Raw genomic sequence first — 19,485 nt, 5'->3', positions numbered from 1 at the left:
ATTTTCCTCATCTATAAAATGGAAACAAATAGTCCCTATCTCCTCGTGTGTTGTAAGATTGCATGTGATGATGAATGTAAAGCTCTGAGCACAACAATGGTGTTTAACTGTATTTTACTATGTATGATAATAGCTGTCATAAGTATTATAATTCTAAAAGATTTTGGATAGGAAATATGTTATCAAGCAAAATTATTTAAATGCAGCAGAGTAATTTGATTACAAATGAGTGTTCACTTTTGGATTATACATAGGAGTCATTTGATAAAGAAAAAATATGTTTAAAAGAATGGCTAAGGTGATCTTTCAAGAAAAGTCAATTAAAAAATTTCATGACAATACTTTCAAATATTTGTAGCATTTTTAAAAAACATGTATTCAGTTATATTGGTAGTAATATGCCTTAAGCTGTAAGAATTCAGTACAAGGTAATAACATACTCTACATCTCAGTGGCTAAGAAATGATATTATTAGTTTAGATATTAGCACAAAAGGAAAAATACCTTCAAATTTCTTTTTTCCCTACCACTCTATATTTTGAACATGGAAGAAAATCATTGACTTTGTAAAGAACTGTTTTCATAAAGAAATTAATAATGAGTGAAATCAATCAAAATTTAAAGCAATCATGGATGTAATTGTAACACTGTCTTACAGTCTTAGATTGAACAAGGGAAAAAAGTTGATTCAGATCAAAATTTTCTTTCATAATGAGATTTGAATTTATAAGAAACTACACACATTTTCTAATAATGGAAAGCCATTTAACTGGTGAGATGTGAATAACTGGGTAACTAATGATATCTACTCATACCAAATTTCTAAGATTTTTTTTCTCCAATAGAATGTTTACAAATATATACCTCATTTAAAGGGAGGGTACCAATGGTCATGAAAACAAACATATTTTGAAGTAAGTGAAAATGAAAAGAAGAACTTATCAAATTATGTGGGATGCAACAAAAACAGTGCTTAGATGGAAACTTATAGCACATTAGAAAACATTTTCTAATGTTTTCTAATGAACGCATTAGAAAAGAACAAAGATCCAAAATCAATAACTTCAACTTCAGTCTTAGGAAACCATAAAAAGGAAAGTAAGCTAACATGAAAGCAAGCAGAAGAAAAGAATTAATGAAAATCAGAGCAGTGAATAAAATTAAATAAACAGAAAAACAATAGGAAAAATCAATAAAACTGGCTCTTTGAAAAGATCAATAAAATTGACAAACATCTATCCAGGCTAACCAAGATAAAAAGAGAGAATACACAAATTACTAGTATCAGAAATGAACGAGGGCCAGCACTAGCCATCCCATGGACATAACAGGAGAATAAAGGAATATTATAAACAGCCCACAAATTAGATAAACTAAATGAAATGGACCAAGTTCTTGAAAGATACAATCTATCAGAACTTACACAGAGAGAAAGAGATAATCTGAATAGGTCTGTATCTATTAAAGAAATTGAATTAACAATTAAAAACATTCCAAAAAAGAAAGCACTAGAGCCAGATGGGGTCACTGATGAATTGTATGAAATATTTAAGAAACAATTATTCCAATTCTCTACAATCTGTTTCAGAAAACAGAAGCAGAGGAATATTTCCTAATTCAGTTAATGAGGCCAGCATTACCCTAATATTGAAACATTACAAAGACATTTGTAGTCCTTACAAAGATATGAAAAAGATATAAAGATATAGACAAAGACATTATAAAATATGAAAACTATAGACTAGCATCTTTCATGACCATAGATAGATACCAAGATCCTCAACAAAATATTAGTAAAACTGAATGCAACAATGTATAAAAATAATTATATACCATGACCAAGTGGGATATAGTCAGGAATGCAAGGATGGTTCAACATTTGAAAATCAATTAATGTAATCATATCAATAGGCTAAAGAAGAAATATCATATGATCATATCAATAGATGCATAAAAGCATTTGTCAAAATTCAGCACCCATTCATAAAGAAAAACTCTCAGTAAATTAGGAATAGAGGGGAGCTTCCTCAAGTTGATAAAGAACATCTAAAAAAAAACAAAACAAAACCCTACAGCTAACTTAATACTTAATGGTGAGAAACTATATGCTTTCTCCCTGAAATCAGGAATAAAGCAAGGATGTCCCTCTTTTACCTATCTTCAACATTATACTAGGGGTACTAGCTAATGCGATAAGAAAAGGAAGTAAGAGGTATATAGATTGGGAAGAAAGAAATAAAACTGTGTTTGTTTACAGAAGATATAATCAGCTATGTTGAAAATAGCAAAGAATCAACAAAAATTCCTGGAACTAATGAGTGATTACAGTAAGGATGCAGGATACAATGTAATAGAAAAAAGTAAATTGCTTTGCTATGTAACACAATGAGTGATTAGAATTTGAAATTAAAAACATAGCACCACTTCCATCAACACCAGAAAAAAAAAGAGAAACACAAAGAAATACTTAGGTACAAATTTAAAAATGTGTAGGATTTACATGAGGAAAATTTCAAAACTCTGATGAAACAAATCAAAGATCTAAATAAATGGAGAGAGATTCCATGCACATGGATAAGAAGATTCAGTACTGTCAAGATGTTTGTTCCAATTTGATCTACAAAGTCAATGTAATTTCAGTCAAAATTTTAGAAATTTACTTTGTGAATACTGACAAACTGATTCTCCAGTTTTTATGGAGAGGAAAAAGACCGAGAGTAGCCAACACAATATTGAAGGAGAATAACAAAGTTGGAGGACAGATATTAACTGACTTTAAAACTTACTATAAAGCTACAGTAATGAAGACAGTGTGGTATTGGTGAAAGAACAAACAGACCAATAGAACAGAATAGGGGGCCCAGAAACAGCCTGACATAAATACAGTCAACTGGTCTTTGACAAAGGAGCAAAGGCAATAAAGATAGTTTTTCTACAAATGATGCATGAACAACTGTACATTTACATGCAAAAAAAAAAATCAATCTAGACTCTGACCTTATGCCTTTCACAAAAATCAGTTGAAAATGGATCAGAAAACTAATGTAAAATATAAAACTATGAAATTTTTAGATATTAATAGTAATGCGGGAGAAAATCTAGATGACGTTGGATTTGGCAATGAGTTTTTAGATACAACACCAAAAGCATGATCCTTGTAAGATAAAACCGATAAATTGGGTTTCATTAAAAATAAAAACTTTTATGTGGAAGATATTGTTAATAAAATGAAAAGACAAGCCACAGACCGGGAGAAAGTATTTGCAAAACACATATCTAATAAGAGACTTGTATTCAAAATAGACAAACCCAATAATAAATAAGAAAACAACCTGATTAAAAGTGGGCAAACAAATCTCAATGGACACTCAACAAAGAAGATATAGAGATCGCAAATAAGCACATGAAAAGACAGTCCACATCATGTATCATTAGGGAACAAATTAAAACAAGATACCAACATCTATCAGAACCACCAAAATCCAAAATACCAACGAATTCTTATTTATTGCTGGTGAGAAAACAAAATGTTACAGCCACTTTGGAAAACAGTTTGGCAGTTTCTTACAAAGTTAAACACAGTCTTACTATATAATCCAGCAATCACGCTTCTAGGTGTTTACCAAAAATAAGTTGATAACTTGTATCTACATAAAAACCTGTACACAAATGTTTATAGCAGCTTTATTCATAATTGTTCTAAACTGAAAATAACCAAGATGTCCTTCAATTAGGGGTGGGGGAAGACTAGCATTGCTAGTTGATGAGAAGGCATGAATTTATTGAATACAATAAATAAATTAAAACCCTATGGAGTGACCAGAAAATACCTTACTATATTTCTCAAGGTAGATGGATTTTTATGTATCTCGAGATGGTGTAAATTTTGTTTTATTAAGATAGTCAATACATGGCTAACAGACTTATTTTTGAAAAATGAATGCAAAGGCACTATTTATAGTCTTTCAAATAGACTAAAATCTTGGGATTAACCTTTCATATTTAAGTTATATTATTTTTGATGTATTAAACTATGTATCCAAAGGATAATATAGCTTTCAAATTTTAATTATAAACACATAAAAATAATTTTTGAGCTTAAATTCATGACGAAGTACATGTTTATAAGTAATACTACATACCATTATAAATATAAAACGTATCTAATCTTTAAATAAACGAATGAGTCCTTTCATGTTTGCTTTGAAAAATCTTTACAAGGTTATCTTTGTATGTCCACTATGACACAATTATTCTATGAATAATACAAGAATAGATATCACAAAGTATGAGAGAAGCATCACATGTACCTATAGATTTGTCTATAACTGTATAGCATCCTTAAGTTGAAAGGCAGAAACCTGGTTATACACAGATCAGATAATGACTAGAGTCTAACTGTCTAGTATTATAAAATACTGACTTTAAACCCAGTAGACTTTTAAAATTAAAAGAAGACTTGAAATTATTCCAACAAAAATATACATTCATTATTTTAACTATTTTTTATTTCTACCTCAAAACAGGCACAATGAGGTCATATTTAATAAATCATTCCTTCTAATTTCTTTTTCTTTCTTTTTTTTGAGATAGGGTCTTGTTCTGTCACCTACGCTGGAGTGCAGTGGTGTGATCACAGCTCATTGCAGCCTCACTCTCCTGGGCTCAAGCAACCTCCCAAGCAGCTGCAACAACAAGAGTGCACCACCATGCCTGGCTAATTTTTTTATTTTTTTGAGATACGGGGAGATGGGGTTGGGGTCTCGCTCTTTGTTGCCCAGGCTGTTCTCAAACTCCTGGGCTCAAGCAATCTTCTCACCTCAGCCTCCCAAAGTTCTGGGATTGTAGGCATGAACCACTACGCCCAGCCCTTTTCTTCTTATTCTTCAGTTTAATGAATTTAAGTACTTAACGATCAAAACTTCTTTTCATCAAACAGAATAAGCCTATGATGTTCTATATGACTAGTAAGAAAGGCAAGTTAATGCCAAAAAACTTAGGCAAATTCTGTGGTCTTATCACAAATGAAAAACAAAAACAAACCAGACTAGGTCTTCCTTGAACTTTTAAAGTAAACCATTTCTTCTTCAATGTGGAAACTCAATGAACTCTCCACTTCAAACTATGCAACATAAGAAAGGCTGATCCATACATATTCACTTTGGGGGGAAGCAGTGAATATAAGAAATTTGAAAAATATTATTTTTTCCCTAGTTCACTTTATTCCTATTCTGTAGCCATAAGATAACAAAACTGAAACAAGTACCTAAAACACTGAGGACTTTTTTTTTTTTTTTTTTTGAGACAGAGTCTCACTCTTTTGCCTGGGCTAGAGTGCCATGGCGTCAGCCTAGCTCACAGCAGCCTCAGACTCCTGGGCTCAAGCAATTCTTCTGCCTCAGCCTCCCGAGTAGCTGGGACTACAGACATGCACCACCATGCCCGGCTAATTTTTTCTATATATTTTTAGCTGTCCAAATAATTTCTTTCTATTTTTAGTAGAGATGGGGTCTTGTTCTTGCTCAGGCTGGTCTTGAACTCCTGAGCTCAAACAATCCACCCACCTTGGCCTCCCAGAGTGCTAGATTACAGGCGTGAGCCACCAACCCCGGCCACTGAGGACTGTTTAAATAAAAGCAAAAATACATCATTCACTCTTAAAATCATATACACATTTTGAAAACTATAATTTTCATTGTTTCCCATGTTGCCTGGCTTTGTGCCCAACCATCCCCAACCCTTTCATATGGCATCACTTGTATAAATAATACTTAGAACAATGTCAAGTTTCAGAGACAAACTCACGATATGACCAATGACCTTTTAAAAAATGTTCTAATCAACGTTAATTTAAGAAACATGATTAAGTCTTCACCAGTTTATTTATACTGTAGTCTTCCCAACCAAAATGTCATGAATTAAATAAAATTTTTCTTCCATCTCCTTTTCTCATTCTATACTCCTCAGACTCTAAAAAAGTTTTTTCCTACTTCTCATTCACATAGCTATCTTTATTTCAAAAATCCTTTTAGACCTCAGGAAGCTTGCATGATACAGATTGCCTATATTAAAATACAACATCTCCCTAAAGTTGGGACAAGCTGTTATCTGTCCTCATGATGCCTATATCAAGTTTATGGAAGTAGAGAGGAACAGTCTACAAAAAGTTCTACAAGAAAATCAATACCTTCTATAATAAAGTTTATCTTCAGTTTGATTATACAGATGTGAATCTATTTAAAAGACAGGAAGAGCAAAACATGTACACTTGGGCTGTATGAACAATGAATATATACATGTAAACAGAATGAAAAAATATAATATCAAGTTAGTTTTTTGAAAATAAAGATAAATAGAATACAATGATCAAAGATAACAATGTTTAAAGTTGAAATATGTAGCAGAAATAGTGAGCATTTGAAGTTAGTTGGAAGATAAGTTTAAGAATGATGTAATTTCCTCCTTTAGAATCAAACAATGTCTGCATGCATTTCAAATAAAAGTGAAAAGGTGGAACATGGAAAATTTAGAGGACTTTTTTGGGGGGGAGGAGATAACCTGCTAATATTGATAACTGTTTTTTTCTTCAAGATAACTCTATAGTCAAAATTTAAATTAGCATCTGTCACATAAAACTATTTTCATGATTTAGGATAATCACCTAGAATGAACACTTCGATTACAACATTACAGAGGTAACGTGTTCAATGTTAAGACCATTTTAACCTGACTTGCAGCAATAGAGTGGGCTTTAGCTCTGGGAACAGGCAAGAAGAAGAAAACTTTGACTCTTTGAGAAAGATAGCTTGTCTTATAATCCATGAAGAAATGACTACATTTTTAAAAAGTTAAGGCAAAGAAGTGAGAAGTACAAGAGAAAATATAGAAAATGTAGGTAAAGACCAATTTGGAGGCCAGGCGTAGTGGCTCATGCTTGTTATCCTAGCATTCTGGGAGGCTGAGGCCAAAGGATCACTTGAGCTCAGGAGTTCCAGACAAGCCTGAGCAAGAGCAATACCCCTGTTCTCTACAAAAAAATAGAAAAAAATTAGCCGGGCATGGTGGTGTGCGCCTGTAGTCCCAGCTACTTGAGAGGCTGAGGCAGGAGAATCGCTGGAGCCCAGGAATTTGAGGTTGCTGTGAGCTAGGCTGACACCTGGGCACTCTAGCCAGAGTGACAGAGAAAGAATCTTGTGTTTAAAAAAAAAAAAAAGACCAATTCAGGGAATTAAGCATAAGAGTACAGAAGGAAAGAATCAATGGAGGGAAAGAAATATTAAAGACATAATGTGGGAAGATTTCCAGATAGAGAGGCTGTCATTTGAAAGGGCCCAGCAAAGGTTGTGCAGAAATATGAAAAATACCCACATTCAGACACATTGCTATGAAATTCACAACAGGCTATGAGTGGGAAAGGGTGGAGCTGGGCTTGCTGTTTTCCATGATCAACCCTTTGATGCCATTTGAATTTTTTTTAACTCTCATCAATATATTACTCTGACAAAAATCACTAAATTTTTAATGATGATAAGCACGAAATTCTAGGCAATGTCATTAATTTCCATACTCAATATGCAGTATCAACAAATTATTTATAGCTGAATATTTATAATTAGGCATCTGAAAGCTGTATATACATCTTGATGAATTGAGTTATATTTACAAATAAAATATCTATTTCATGTGCTTTTGAAGCTTATATACTTTAAAAAATTTTTCAAATACAAAATAAGTAAAAAGTTAATGCCAAGATCATACTGCTTGATTTGTATTTAGTCCTTGCCAAAATTGTACAACCACTGTATGACTATATATATGACTGTTTCTAGGGTCATATATGCATTTAAGCCACCAGAAGTATAGCCTGCAGGACTAGTAAAATCCACATAATTACCTGCTGTGGGGTCTGTAACTGCTTGGCTGGTGATGCCAGACGGTGGTTCTTGAAGCTGGTAGGTGGCATTGGTGGATGGTGTCGTAGGGCTGGTGTTGCTGCTGGCCATATAATGTGCTGGGTACGGTGAGCTGTTATAATACTGTGCATACTGACCCTGGCCAAATCCAGGATAAGACGGATAGTCCTACCAAACCAAACCACACAAGAATAATCTGTCAAAATACTGCTGCTTTATCTCTTATATTTCAAAGTATAATTGTAAATATGTGTGTGTGTGTGTCTTTTCTGAATTCACACAGGAGGGCATGCATGCAAAAGCATATATTAACTGACCAGCTCAGTCTTGCAAACAAATTTTATGTAAGATTATATACATTCATATTTCTTCTACGATGCATTATTAGGGTGAAATTAACCCAATCTGAAAACCAAACAACCTACCATAAAAGAGTTGAAGAGATTTTTTTAAAGAAAAAAAAAATGAAAACTATTAAAAGACTTAGAAAAGCTCTTACTTATAGTTTAATACAAACAGATCTTTCTTCATATAAGAAAATCATGGTGCATTTAAAAAATATTTCAGAAGTTATACTGGCTTTTTAAAAATTACCTGCTGTGAACTGTTAAATCCAGAGGAATTTGTGAGTGAATTATTTCCTGTATATAATCCTGACGATGTTGTAAAACTGCTACCTAAAACAAAATGAAAAGAAATACGGTTTACTACGCTATGTAGAATAATTTCCTAGAAAATATCATTTAGATAAGGCAGAGTTGGAGTTCGGTTGATCTGTAACACTAGAATTCATTGCCATGGCTAAAATTTTGTTTTCTTAAAAGGGTCAATGATTTTAGTTTCACTACATTACGAAGGATTTACAAAGAGGTTTAAATTTCTGAGGAAATTAATAATTCCTATAAACTAAGGCCACAATTATGCATTTGTGCAAAAATATTAGATACTGAACTTTTCATTTCAATTTGTAAAGCACACAAGATTTTTTCATATCTTTGTATTAAATATGCTTAATTTAAAATGATAGGATCAGATTAGATGAACTTTAAGGTTCTTGCTAGCTCAAAAACCAGGATGCTGCTTCCAAGAGCTTAAAATGCTTTCAGACTTGTATTATATGGTCATTGAAATGGCCCACTGAAGAAGCTGTTTCATTCTTTCATTCCACAGAAGAACAAATGGCAGCATTTGATGAAACTGACACAACCAAAATTAAAGAGGAACACAATCAACGTTTTACTGATTACATGTGCTGTCATAGAGCAAATCTCAGTTCTCTCCTTTATGTCATTTACTATCTTGTTAAACTATGCAGAACAATAATAGATTGGCAAAAGTTTTCCAAAATATTAGGGATTGGCAAATGTATAAAAAATGGCACTTATACAGCCCCAAATGGGAATTTAAATAGGCACAACCTTCCTGTTGGGCTATTTGGTTAATGATTGAGAAACTATATACCATTTAACCCAGCAATTTTATTGTAAGGCCTTTACTCTAAGAAAAAAATAATTATGGATTTATACAAGGAAAGATGCTCTTCGGTGTTGTTGCTAACAAGAAAACATAGAAAGCAGCCCCAAGTCCTTAATAGGTGTTATCTAGAAAATAGGCTACTATGAAGCTGTTAAAATGGTATAATGATGCTTAATGACATCAAAAATATTTTCATAATATTTTGTAAAAGTAAAAACTAAGAACAACAGAAAGCATTTTTTGGTGATTTCATTTAAAATATTTTTTAAATCAGAAAAAATTTTCAAAAAGCACAAAAGTCTCATAAATGTTATTTGAAGGATTTGAATTATGGTCATGTAATATTTATTAAAGCAATATACATTTCTAAATTTTCTACTCAGAACCCATGTTGCTTCTGTAATTAGAAAAGTAATTTTTTAAAAAAAAATTAAAAATTTTAAGGCAAAATGAGTGGTATAGGCAATAAATATGTTGGCAGTTCAAGGAGGAAAATCTTCAATGCGACCTCATTATTCACATATGTCTTCAGGTAGAAAATGTAGTAGTTACTATATGCCAATTATTTACTTGCTACTGAACATTTAAGTATTGGCTTAAGAGACAGAAAACAGTTTTCAGTTTGTCACTTATGAGCTGTTTGGAGTTCGGACAAGTCACCTAACCACTCTAATACAGGATTTCCTTATCTGTAAAAATTGTATTTCTTAGTGTTCCTAACAGCTCAGATGAGGTAATGTTTTGGAAAGCAAAACGGACACTCTACAATATCACAGAACTGCTAGGCACTGTTATTGTTTATATTCCAGCAAACACTTCTAAAATTCTTTACTGTATTTATATATCTTTTCCTTCTTTTTACTTTCCCAAGTTAGATAAATATGACTTAATCTTTTTGCATATCTAAAATTCTTTTCCTATTTACTTATCAAGCATCTATGAACTCTGAAAGCCTGATCCAAGGATTTGTTATTTTTATTAAGAAGGAAAAATATTTCCTAAGATAGTTTCAAATTTAGTTATCACACAGGCTCACATTTGAGGCTTCTTCATTTGTACGTTTCAAGAATATCAATTGTTCAAAGTTTTTAGAATACCTATCTCAGATAAGCAGAGAGCTCTCATACGACTAATACTCCTCCACCACTCTTGGGCCTTCACTAGACAAACTTCCCATATTAATATCCATTTGCACATGGCAATCACATTTGTTAATTAAACTTGTATTAAATACCAGGCTTATGGTGATAATTATATGGAGATAAAAGGATGACTAAGACACAGTCTCTGATCTCACAGGACTTACCAGAATATCAATTTAAAAAAAAACAAAAAAAAAAACTGGACTCCATGGGCATAAGACTTACGTTTTATGCATTTGCATATCAGTGAACAATTAATGAATACTGAGATTATATGTAAAGTGAACATAAACAATGAGCATTTAAAACTTCCTTGTAAAATAAAAATTTAAATTTCTTTTGTATAAGGTGTGAATATCCATTTATTTTTAGCTTTAGCTATTATAAGCATTTGATAGGAAAAATTACTTTGGGTTATGACCTGTTACTTGCATTTAAACTACACATTTTTAGGTTATGACTTGTTACTTTCGTTTAAATGACACGTTTCTGAGCAATAAATACTGACCTCAATAATCCCTATGAACCAAGAAAATGAAAAAGATATAGAAAATATATTTTAAAAATGGATGTTTTCATTCCATAATTTATCCCCTGAAACGAAGTAGGAAAGACTATGGAAGCTATATTGGCACATAGAGGCCATTGGGGTATGACCAAGTAAATCACAGTTCAGTACTCCAAATGGTACCCCAGTGACTTCCCAGACTTAATGCTACTTCTAAGACTGCACATTAGCTGGAATTCAACATAAGTTATATTCATTTACTGGCTGACTGCAGCCTGAGATTCCATTCCATTTAGTACGCTGAAACAGGAGTTTAATGGCACCCCAGTGGCCTTAGAGACTTAATGCAACTTCCAAAAGGATCTAACTTACTTCAGGGAGAGGTGTATATACTAGAGAATCAGGCTCAGGTAATATTAATTTTTAACCACCAGAATCAAGTTTGCAGGGCCACTCTACCTGCCTTCCTGTAGGACTTAGGCAAACAGAGCTGCTAACTGAGACCAGGCCACCAGCAGTGAATTTCTGCCACAGCCTCCTTCACCGGTTTCCTGCCCAGCTTCTGGTACTGCTCAGTTCATTCTCTACATAGTCAGCGGAATCCTTCTCTAATGTGCACGATTGATCTTGTCACTCCTCTGCTTCAAAAAGTAAACTTTAGTGGCTTCTTGTTGCAATCGGAAGAAAATTCAAACTCCTTACCAGGACTTATTTATTAGGCCTTAGCTGATCTGGCCTAGTTCATCTTTTTGATTTCTTAGGGCTCTTCCCAGCAATCTCAACTCCAATCCATCCAGATATACGTTCTAGCCTAACACTAGTAAACCTACATGCTGTCTTCCTAATGCTATGCCTGACAGCTCCTACTTCTTCCTATCAAATCCTGGGTAACTTCTTTATTTTTTGAGGTGAGGGTAGGCACAGGGTCCCACTTTATCACCCAGGCTGGAGCACAATAGTCCAATCATAGCTCAAGTGCTCACTATAACCTTGAAATGTTGTGCTCACATGATCTTCCTGCTTTAGCTACCTGTGTAACTGGGACTACAGGCTGGGACCACCATGCCTGGTTTTTTTGTTTGTTTGTTTGTTTGTTTTAATTTTATTTTTTGTAGAGATGGGGTCTTGCTATGTTGCCCAGGCTGATCTCGAAATCCTCTGGCTAACTTCAATGGAAGTTCATGATTCAGCATGGATTAGAAACACCCTTCCCTCAGAAGTGCATTTCTGAATCTTCCTCTCCTCTTTTCCCCTAAGCCTGGGTCACTGAATCTATTTACCTATCTATCTCTATCTATTCTGTATGTTTGTGTATAACAATCAATCTCTGTGATGCACATATGTGTGATATATACTCATTTAATCATGACTTACTAATCAGTATTTTAAGCTAATTACTAATTAACCAGTTAACTAACAAATACTAACTAGTCCTTCCCCTATAAAACTGGCTAACAAAAAAAAACCCTTGGCATTTATATAAATAATTGGGTATCTGTGGCCAACTTATACAAATATCCCCAAAGTACAAAATACAGTAACAATAAATATAGATAATGCCCATTGAGTACTCACTGTATGTTAGGAAGTATACTCATCTTTTATGAGCTCTATCTATACTTCACAAGGACTCAATACTACAGGGAGTGTTAATGTTCCCATTTTGCAGATAAGGAAACAGAGAGCTAGGTTAACGTAATACAGCTTCCATGGGATGAAAGTGGAACTCAAACAGAGGTCTGTTTGTAAGGACTACACAACGCTCTCTTGGTTCCTCTTACTCTATTCTACATTGTTTCATGGGACGTTATGAAATTCACTAATGTTTTTCCAGAGATGATTCTATAGGATTTTATACTTTTATATATATATATGAAACAAAACAGAAATAAAAAAAAACTACTACTACTTAAAACTTGTTGACTTGTTGGGTGCTTACACTGAGCCAGGTCCAAATAAGCGTTTTATCTGTTAAAATTCACTCATTCCTCACAACCACCCCATGAGGTACATATCCCATTTTACTGATGAGGAAACTGGCAGAAGTTATAAGAAAGTATGGCAGAGCTGCGATTCAATCCTAGGCATCTGGCTCCAGAGTTGAAGCTCTTAATGTCTACAGTATATTGCCTCTCAAAGTAATAAGGCTTTTGGCTTAAAATTACTTCCTTTGTTTACCACCATTTTCAAAATATGGCTAACAAGCTGCCTCAGAACCATGAGGAGATGCTTGTAAAAAGGTATACACCCAGACCCTCCTCAGACACAGAGCTCAGTCTTGCTGAGGCAGATAGCCGGGATGTGGCCTAAAAGTCCATGTGTTTACCAAACACCTATAGTGCCTGGTTTTTAGTACCACTGTTATTTTAGTACCAATTCAGCAGGTGTTTAAGCAATTGCTACAAAAGCATGCAACCAGTATAAGCTTTCTTGTTACATTAAGAAAGTAATTATACTCTTCAAGCATTTACAATTAAAGCTTCTTGGAGCCGGTGTGCAGTATTTTTGGTTCTTGAGCTGAGCTAAAGATCATATGGAGTAAAGGGTCCCAGTTTCACAGCTAATCTGATGCAGACTTCAGTGCCAACATGATACATGGATTTTACTTAAGTTTACACCACCACAAAGCAAACGCACAACAGCAGTGGCCTTTCTCCCAAGAAAGCTGCAGTGTCTAAGCTGCTAAACCCACTTCCTGATCTATGTAGGCTGTGAGAGAGAGGCACGTTTGTGAAGCACACCAGGCCTTGCACCTGGTTGCTAGAGAGGAGACAGGACAAGACACGACCAGGAAAAACCCACTTTCTTCTTCGATTAGATCAATCCACTGAGTTTCTGCTAGATTTATAAAAGTTTTCACTTAATGGTTTTAGGTCACAGAATTAGGCTTAATGTTCAGGATTCTTTTATCAAAATAATAAGTATTTATTTTCTTTTCTACATGCAAATGGTTTTATATGAAAAGTTACCTCCAGATAGATAAAACAGAGCATTTCTCATGATAAAATGTTTTACGCTTCACTTCACATTTTATTATGAAAACTCCCCAAAGTAGAAAGAATTCCCACTTAGAACTAATTATTTCTCAATCAAGGAGTTTAGCAGCCATTATTTCAAGTGAAGCTTCAATAATTCTTGGTAGAGTTTGGAATTAAATTACACTCCAAGTGGGTGGGGGTGGAGGTACCTTCTTACTCATTAGTTAAAAGGAAAACCTTGTCTATTTAAGTAATTTGCTATTGTGAACAATCACGGCCACTTTTCTTGACATGGGGCAGGGGACACTCATTTCCAAAACAGAACATTGAACTATGTTTCCTGTCAGAATGTCTCTAAGAGACAACATTATTTGTCCTTCCACTGCCCTCTTGTAAAAGTTGAGAATTTTTATACTCTTGAGTAGGCAGATTATATATCTCTAATCACAAAACAGACAAAACACTTTTCAAGTTATTTCCATCAACAGCACCTACTGGTACTCGTTATAGGTATCAACCTAGAGGCTGTTGATGTAGACCAACACAGGTGGGGGCATGAGTCTAGCCCTAGCCCTTCAGGAAACTTAAAAAAAATTCCACACACTCGTGAAGATGACACAGAGAAACGTCAGCTTGTGCTCCCTACTTAGGTGCCACAGCTCTGACACGGAGCTGCCCTGGGAACGATGGGAAGACACCTGGTTAGATTGGGGAGGAAAGTGCATGGGTCACAGGAAAGGGCGAGAAGCGTGCTCCCGGACCAAGTGAGGATAAACTATGCACAGAAGAAGATTAGAAAGTAGAAAGTTTGCAGGGAAGCAGGGACAGAGTGGTGACACTGGAGGGTGATGGCAATTTCTTGATCATTTGTTTAAGAAAAACAGCTCAGAAAAAGAAATGGTATTCTTTAACTGAAAAATCCGAGAATCTGGACGTTCAACATATCACTGTTAGTGGACTGGGAGGCATGAAGTGTTACCATTTTGACGCTCCTTCTAAGGACGGTGAGGGAGAGAGCTGGGAGCCACTGGAAACGCAAGCACGCACAAGTTTATCCGGGCCTGGAGAGGAGGGCTGGGGTGGAGGTGCGGGGGAGAGGAACAGGCTACCCACGCTCCCAGTATATGGCCCACTATGTTAATTCAGGACGTGGTCACTCCTGTCCCGGAAACTTCACTTAGTCTTGTTCCCGTTACTCAATGCATCCCTCCATCAATCCCCATTTTCTCCTCCTTCCAGCAGAGCCCAAGCCTTATTTCCAATAAGCTTTCCTCAACTATTCCTCTTTGAACCGATTTTACCTTCTGGGAACCCGAGTTCACCAATAATGAATACCATGTATTATATGATTCATCTCTTCCTTAGACCAATGCTAAACAAGTCCTCTCTAGTCTTGTTTTCATCCTGACCATAAGTTCCTTAAATTCATTTACTGTATTTATCCTGTCTGCCTCACACAGAAATGGGTAAACCATCTGACTGAAGGGCTTCATCTAGTGGGAGCCAGAAATGTCGCTTGAGAATTTCAATCCCATGTGGTAGGTGACTAAAGGGTCCAGGGAGAACACGACTATCATGAAGAATCAGGTGAGGGACAGGAGGGGGTCTTTCCATGCCCTTTTGGGGTGTGTGTGTGTGGGGGGGCAGTTTGGAAGGGTGACTAATGGCCTACACAAGATTTCAGGGGAGAAAAAAGTCTCTCAACTTTCTTATCTGTTCAGCAATAATAATAATAAAAAAAAAAAGATTAGGGAAAGGAAAAACCAAATAACAATTGATGTGATGTCTCAGATTTTATCTGCAGAATACACTTTGCTGGTTTCTTTAAAACTAGATGGTATATAAAGGGTTATCTTTAAAAATCAGGTTCTCACAATTTTAATTTAAATTTTATGGAGAAAATTAAATTCGGACCTATAAGCACCTTCTGAAAGGAGTTAAAATATCTCTGAACCTCCAGGAAAAAAAAAAAATCCAGCAGAGCTTTAAGTCAAATAAATTTTAAGTTGATTAAGTGCCATAGATTTTGAACAGCTCATAAAATCTCACTGACTTGAGCTATGAATACCACTGGACCCCAGAGATAGTATGAGGACCTCACATCCACATACCACATGGGCATCCCAACAGAACGTTAACCTTCCTATTCTGAATATCAGCATCCTAACTGAACACTGACCTCATGGTACAAAGGCCTCCTAAGAGACTATTTAGTCCGTTAGATCAGATACTGGCATTATCTCAGGTATATTAATGAAAACAAGAGTCTCGCTTGCATAAGAACTTCAAATTCAGAATGCAACAACATCCTCTGGTTTTAGAGTACAGATATAGCTCAATACTTCCATATCCATTGTTACATGTCATTTCCAACATCGCCACATGAGGTAGCTGAGGCAGGCTCCTTATCTTCATCCAAGAATTATAGAGGATGCTGATTTCCTTGGGCATGGTCTCCTGGTTAGGGAGTTCAAGTTAGCTCCACTTTCAGGTAATTGTTTTCGTGTTTTTGATTCCACCATGCCAATCTACTTTTTAGATTTTCTGAACCAGTAATGTTGAAAAGAAATTATATAAGAAGTGGTATTAATTTTTGATTACACAAAAATTTAAAAAAACGCAAAGGGGACACGTAATAACATCAAAGAAATTTAATAAATAAATTAAAGTTTTTAAATAATTTAAGTTTTAAATAATTAAAGTTTTAAAATAATTAAAGTCATTTCTAAGACTTTTTCATTGTAACTCCTTTTTTTTAGGCTAGCAAATTTAAAAGTAAACCATATAAAGCATCCTAAGGACAGTGTATCACAAAGATTTTGCTTTCTTCTTGTCACTGTCAGGGGGTTCCTACAGAGAAAGGGTGTGGCATTCTCGTCAACCATAACAAACAAGAAACAGTCTTGCCAGAAGATCCTGTCTTGGCCACTGAGTTCTACAGGCGCTGAGCGATTGTTGTTTTTAAAACAAACCAACTTTATAAAACTTTTATTAATAAATCTCCGCTACCAGCGTTAAGAAGAACGCAGCCTACGTTGATTTATAGCATGACTTAAAATATTAAATCAAAGTTTTGTGTGTGATTTAACCTGGGTAACGCTGCCCAGCTATAACTTCAAAAAACTTTTAAAAAATTTAAAAAAAAATAAAATAAAAAGAGTAACATGTAGGTCAAAGGTCTACTTCACAGAGAACAAGGGCTCACATTAAAAACCCGAATCCCAGCCAACATAAGAATGCTGGACCTGCTGGGGCCTGTCTGTACTTCCCATGTTTTAGAGCATTTTCTAGCACTTACTCAGCAAGCAGGATGCTGTTTGTCCCTCGTGTATTTTCACAGAAGTCCATTTGCTTTCCTTCCCTGGCCTCTTTGCCATGGGCTATGTCCATCATCAAGCTCGATCTATGTGGCAGAAGTTAGCGCAACTCCCCGGGGAAAAGCCTCCGCAGGCCAGATGGGCTATTTAAAGGCAGGGTTTTTCCCTTCTTTAGAAGCTAGATTTTAAATGACCAGGTTTTCCTTTTTAGCCTAGGAATAGTTTTTACTTCCAAAGAGAATTTTTAACTTAGGTAATAATGTTGGCAAAGCCTTTAGGTTTTACCTTTGTTGGTATATTTTAACCAAAAAAAAAAAAAAAAAAACTCATTTAGATAATAAAATTGGTATTGGTCACTAATTATTGCTATACCTAGATTTCAAGAGATTTCCATCCAATTTTCAACACTTGGGATGATACAAGATACAAAAATAACCGAAACAAAAATATTACTTTTATAAAAACAACTGAAGCAAAAAAAAAAAAAAAAAATTCTAGAACGCAAAAAAAGCCAAGAACTAAAAATTAAATATGAGTGGCAAAACAATTAAGGGGAGATTCTGAACATGAGTGCAAGCTGCAATAGCTATTCTCTAATTCTAACTCTGTATGGCATTTTATGCCAGAAAGTACAAATCTCAAATGCTTTATCATACCACATTATTTTAAAAAAATAAAAAGCTTAGTATACGTTTTCCTATAACTTTATCTTTTGAAGTCATTCTTTTGAAAAATACCATTTGTATAGATAATGAAAACCTTTAAAAGTATAACAGTACATTGTGCTAAGCGATTTTACAGTTCTAAATGACTAATAATCTGAAATAGTTCAGGCACATTTTGAAAAGCTGTAGGAAAGCAGATCAAAGTGAACAAGGGCGATGTTGTTAGACCCTTCCCAGTTCATGATGAGCCATGGGTGTGGGGGCTTGATGGGGAGGGGGCTGTGTCCCTTCCACATGCCCTTTAACAAATCTCTACCCTGAGTCACTGTGTCTCCTCACTAGTTTGGACCCCAATCTCTTTAGCAGAACAAACAACATTATATTCAAAGAGGGGGTGAGAATTTGTGTTATTTTCTTCTCTGAGAGCAATAAAGCCTAAAGGAAAATAAACAAAGCGGAGTTTCCAGGGCCCTCTGCCTTTAGTGCATGTGCATCTGTGTAGGCCCCCATCTATCACGGCAAATCCTGACACCTTCCCTAGCGCAGGATGGCAGGAATGTCCCATACCGTCATTGCTGTTTGGGGCAATAAAACACTCAAAGGCATTCTATACCACCGAGGATGGCATTCTATACCACCGAGGATGCTGCGGCCTCCAAGCAGCTCGGCTAGCATGAATGCAAGGGAAGACTGCTTTAAAGACATTACGATAATAAATGAACTGAAATTCTTATTATGCTAAATTCCAAATTCACATCCCCAAATGAAGAGAACTAGAGACCTTTATGAATTTTAATTTCTAACTTTCATTATGACCACAGACCTCTCCACTTCTAATAAGCATTTGCATGTTTTAGGCATAATGTTAAACACTGAAGATAAAAACAAGAGTAAAGATGGTCACTACCTTCAGCAATCTAGAGTCAATAGAACTAAGCTATGAAGGAAGGCTGGTTTTCCTCAAAGCTGAGGCTTAACCAGTTAAGAGACACAACTGAATTTTAATTGTGTGTGTGTGTGGAAATCTTCTGCAAGTAAATTATACAGGTCTTTCCCTCAAACAGATTGCTGAACAAAATTTCATTTTCTTCCTGTCATTTGGCATCACCAACATGAACACAGTTTATTGTTTCCTGTGTTAGGTGGAACTATCAATCTATATGGTATGCGGAGTTAAATGGATGGCATACCAGCCTGCAGTGGGGAAACTGCGGCCTTCTGATTTCAAGATTGTCCCTTTTTTAAGCATAAAAGGACGCAAGAAAAGCTCCATCTTTTCTGCGACACCCCTTTTAATAAAAGTATTTGTTTTGTAAAATTTGGATTGGTCCAAAGGCTGCACTTAAGGACTTAGAAGGCTATAGGTTTCCCATCCCTGTACCAGCTGCATTTAAAAAATACTAATAACTAAAAGTTTGATTCTCAAGTTAGCTGTCTCTTTTACATAAAATGCGAGTAAAAGTTGTTTTATGATACACTGGGCAGA

General features: G+C 35.1%; 1 protein-coding gene across 15 annotated transcripts in view; it reads right to left on the bottom strand.

Annotated features, from left to right (window-relative positions):
* EYA1 (EYA transcriptional coactivator and phosphatase 1) overlaps positions 1 to 19,485 on the bottom strand; it is a 307,766-nt gene that overhangs the window by 84,946 nt on the left and 203,335 nt on the right. For all 15 annotated transcript variants that reach the window (XM_076005221.1, XM_076005220.1, XM_076005223.1 and 12 more), the window contains 2 exons: positions 8,508 to 8,590; positions 7,895 to 8,081 (listed from right to left, as the gene is read on the bottom strand). In XM_076005221.1, coding sequence (XP_075861336.1) covers positions 7,895 to 8,081; positions 8,508 to 8,590 — 270 coding nt within the window. The remainder of the gene's footprint in view (positions 1 to 7,894; positions 8,082 to 8,507; positions 8,591 to 19,485) is intronic.

Source organism: Microcebus murinus, chromosome 7, assembly GCF_040939455.1.
Source record: "Microcebus murinus isolate Inina chromosome 7, M.murinus_Inina_mat1.0, whole genome shotgun sequence".
Classification (NCBI taxonomy): Eukaryota; Metazoa; Chordata; class Mammalia; order Primates; family Cheirogaleidae; genus Microcebus; species Microcebus murinus.
The sequence above is the reverse complement of the archived record's forward strand: the minus strand, read 5'-3'. Positions and strand labels throughout refer to the sequence as shown.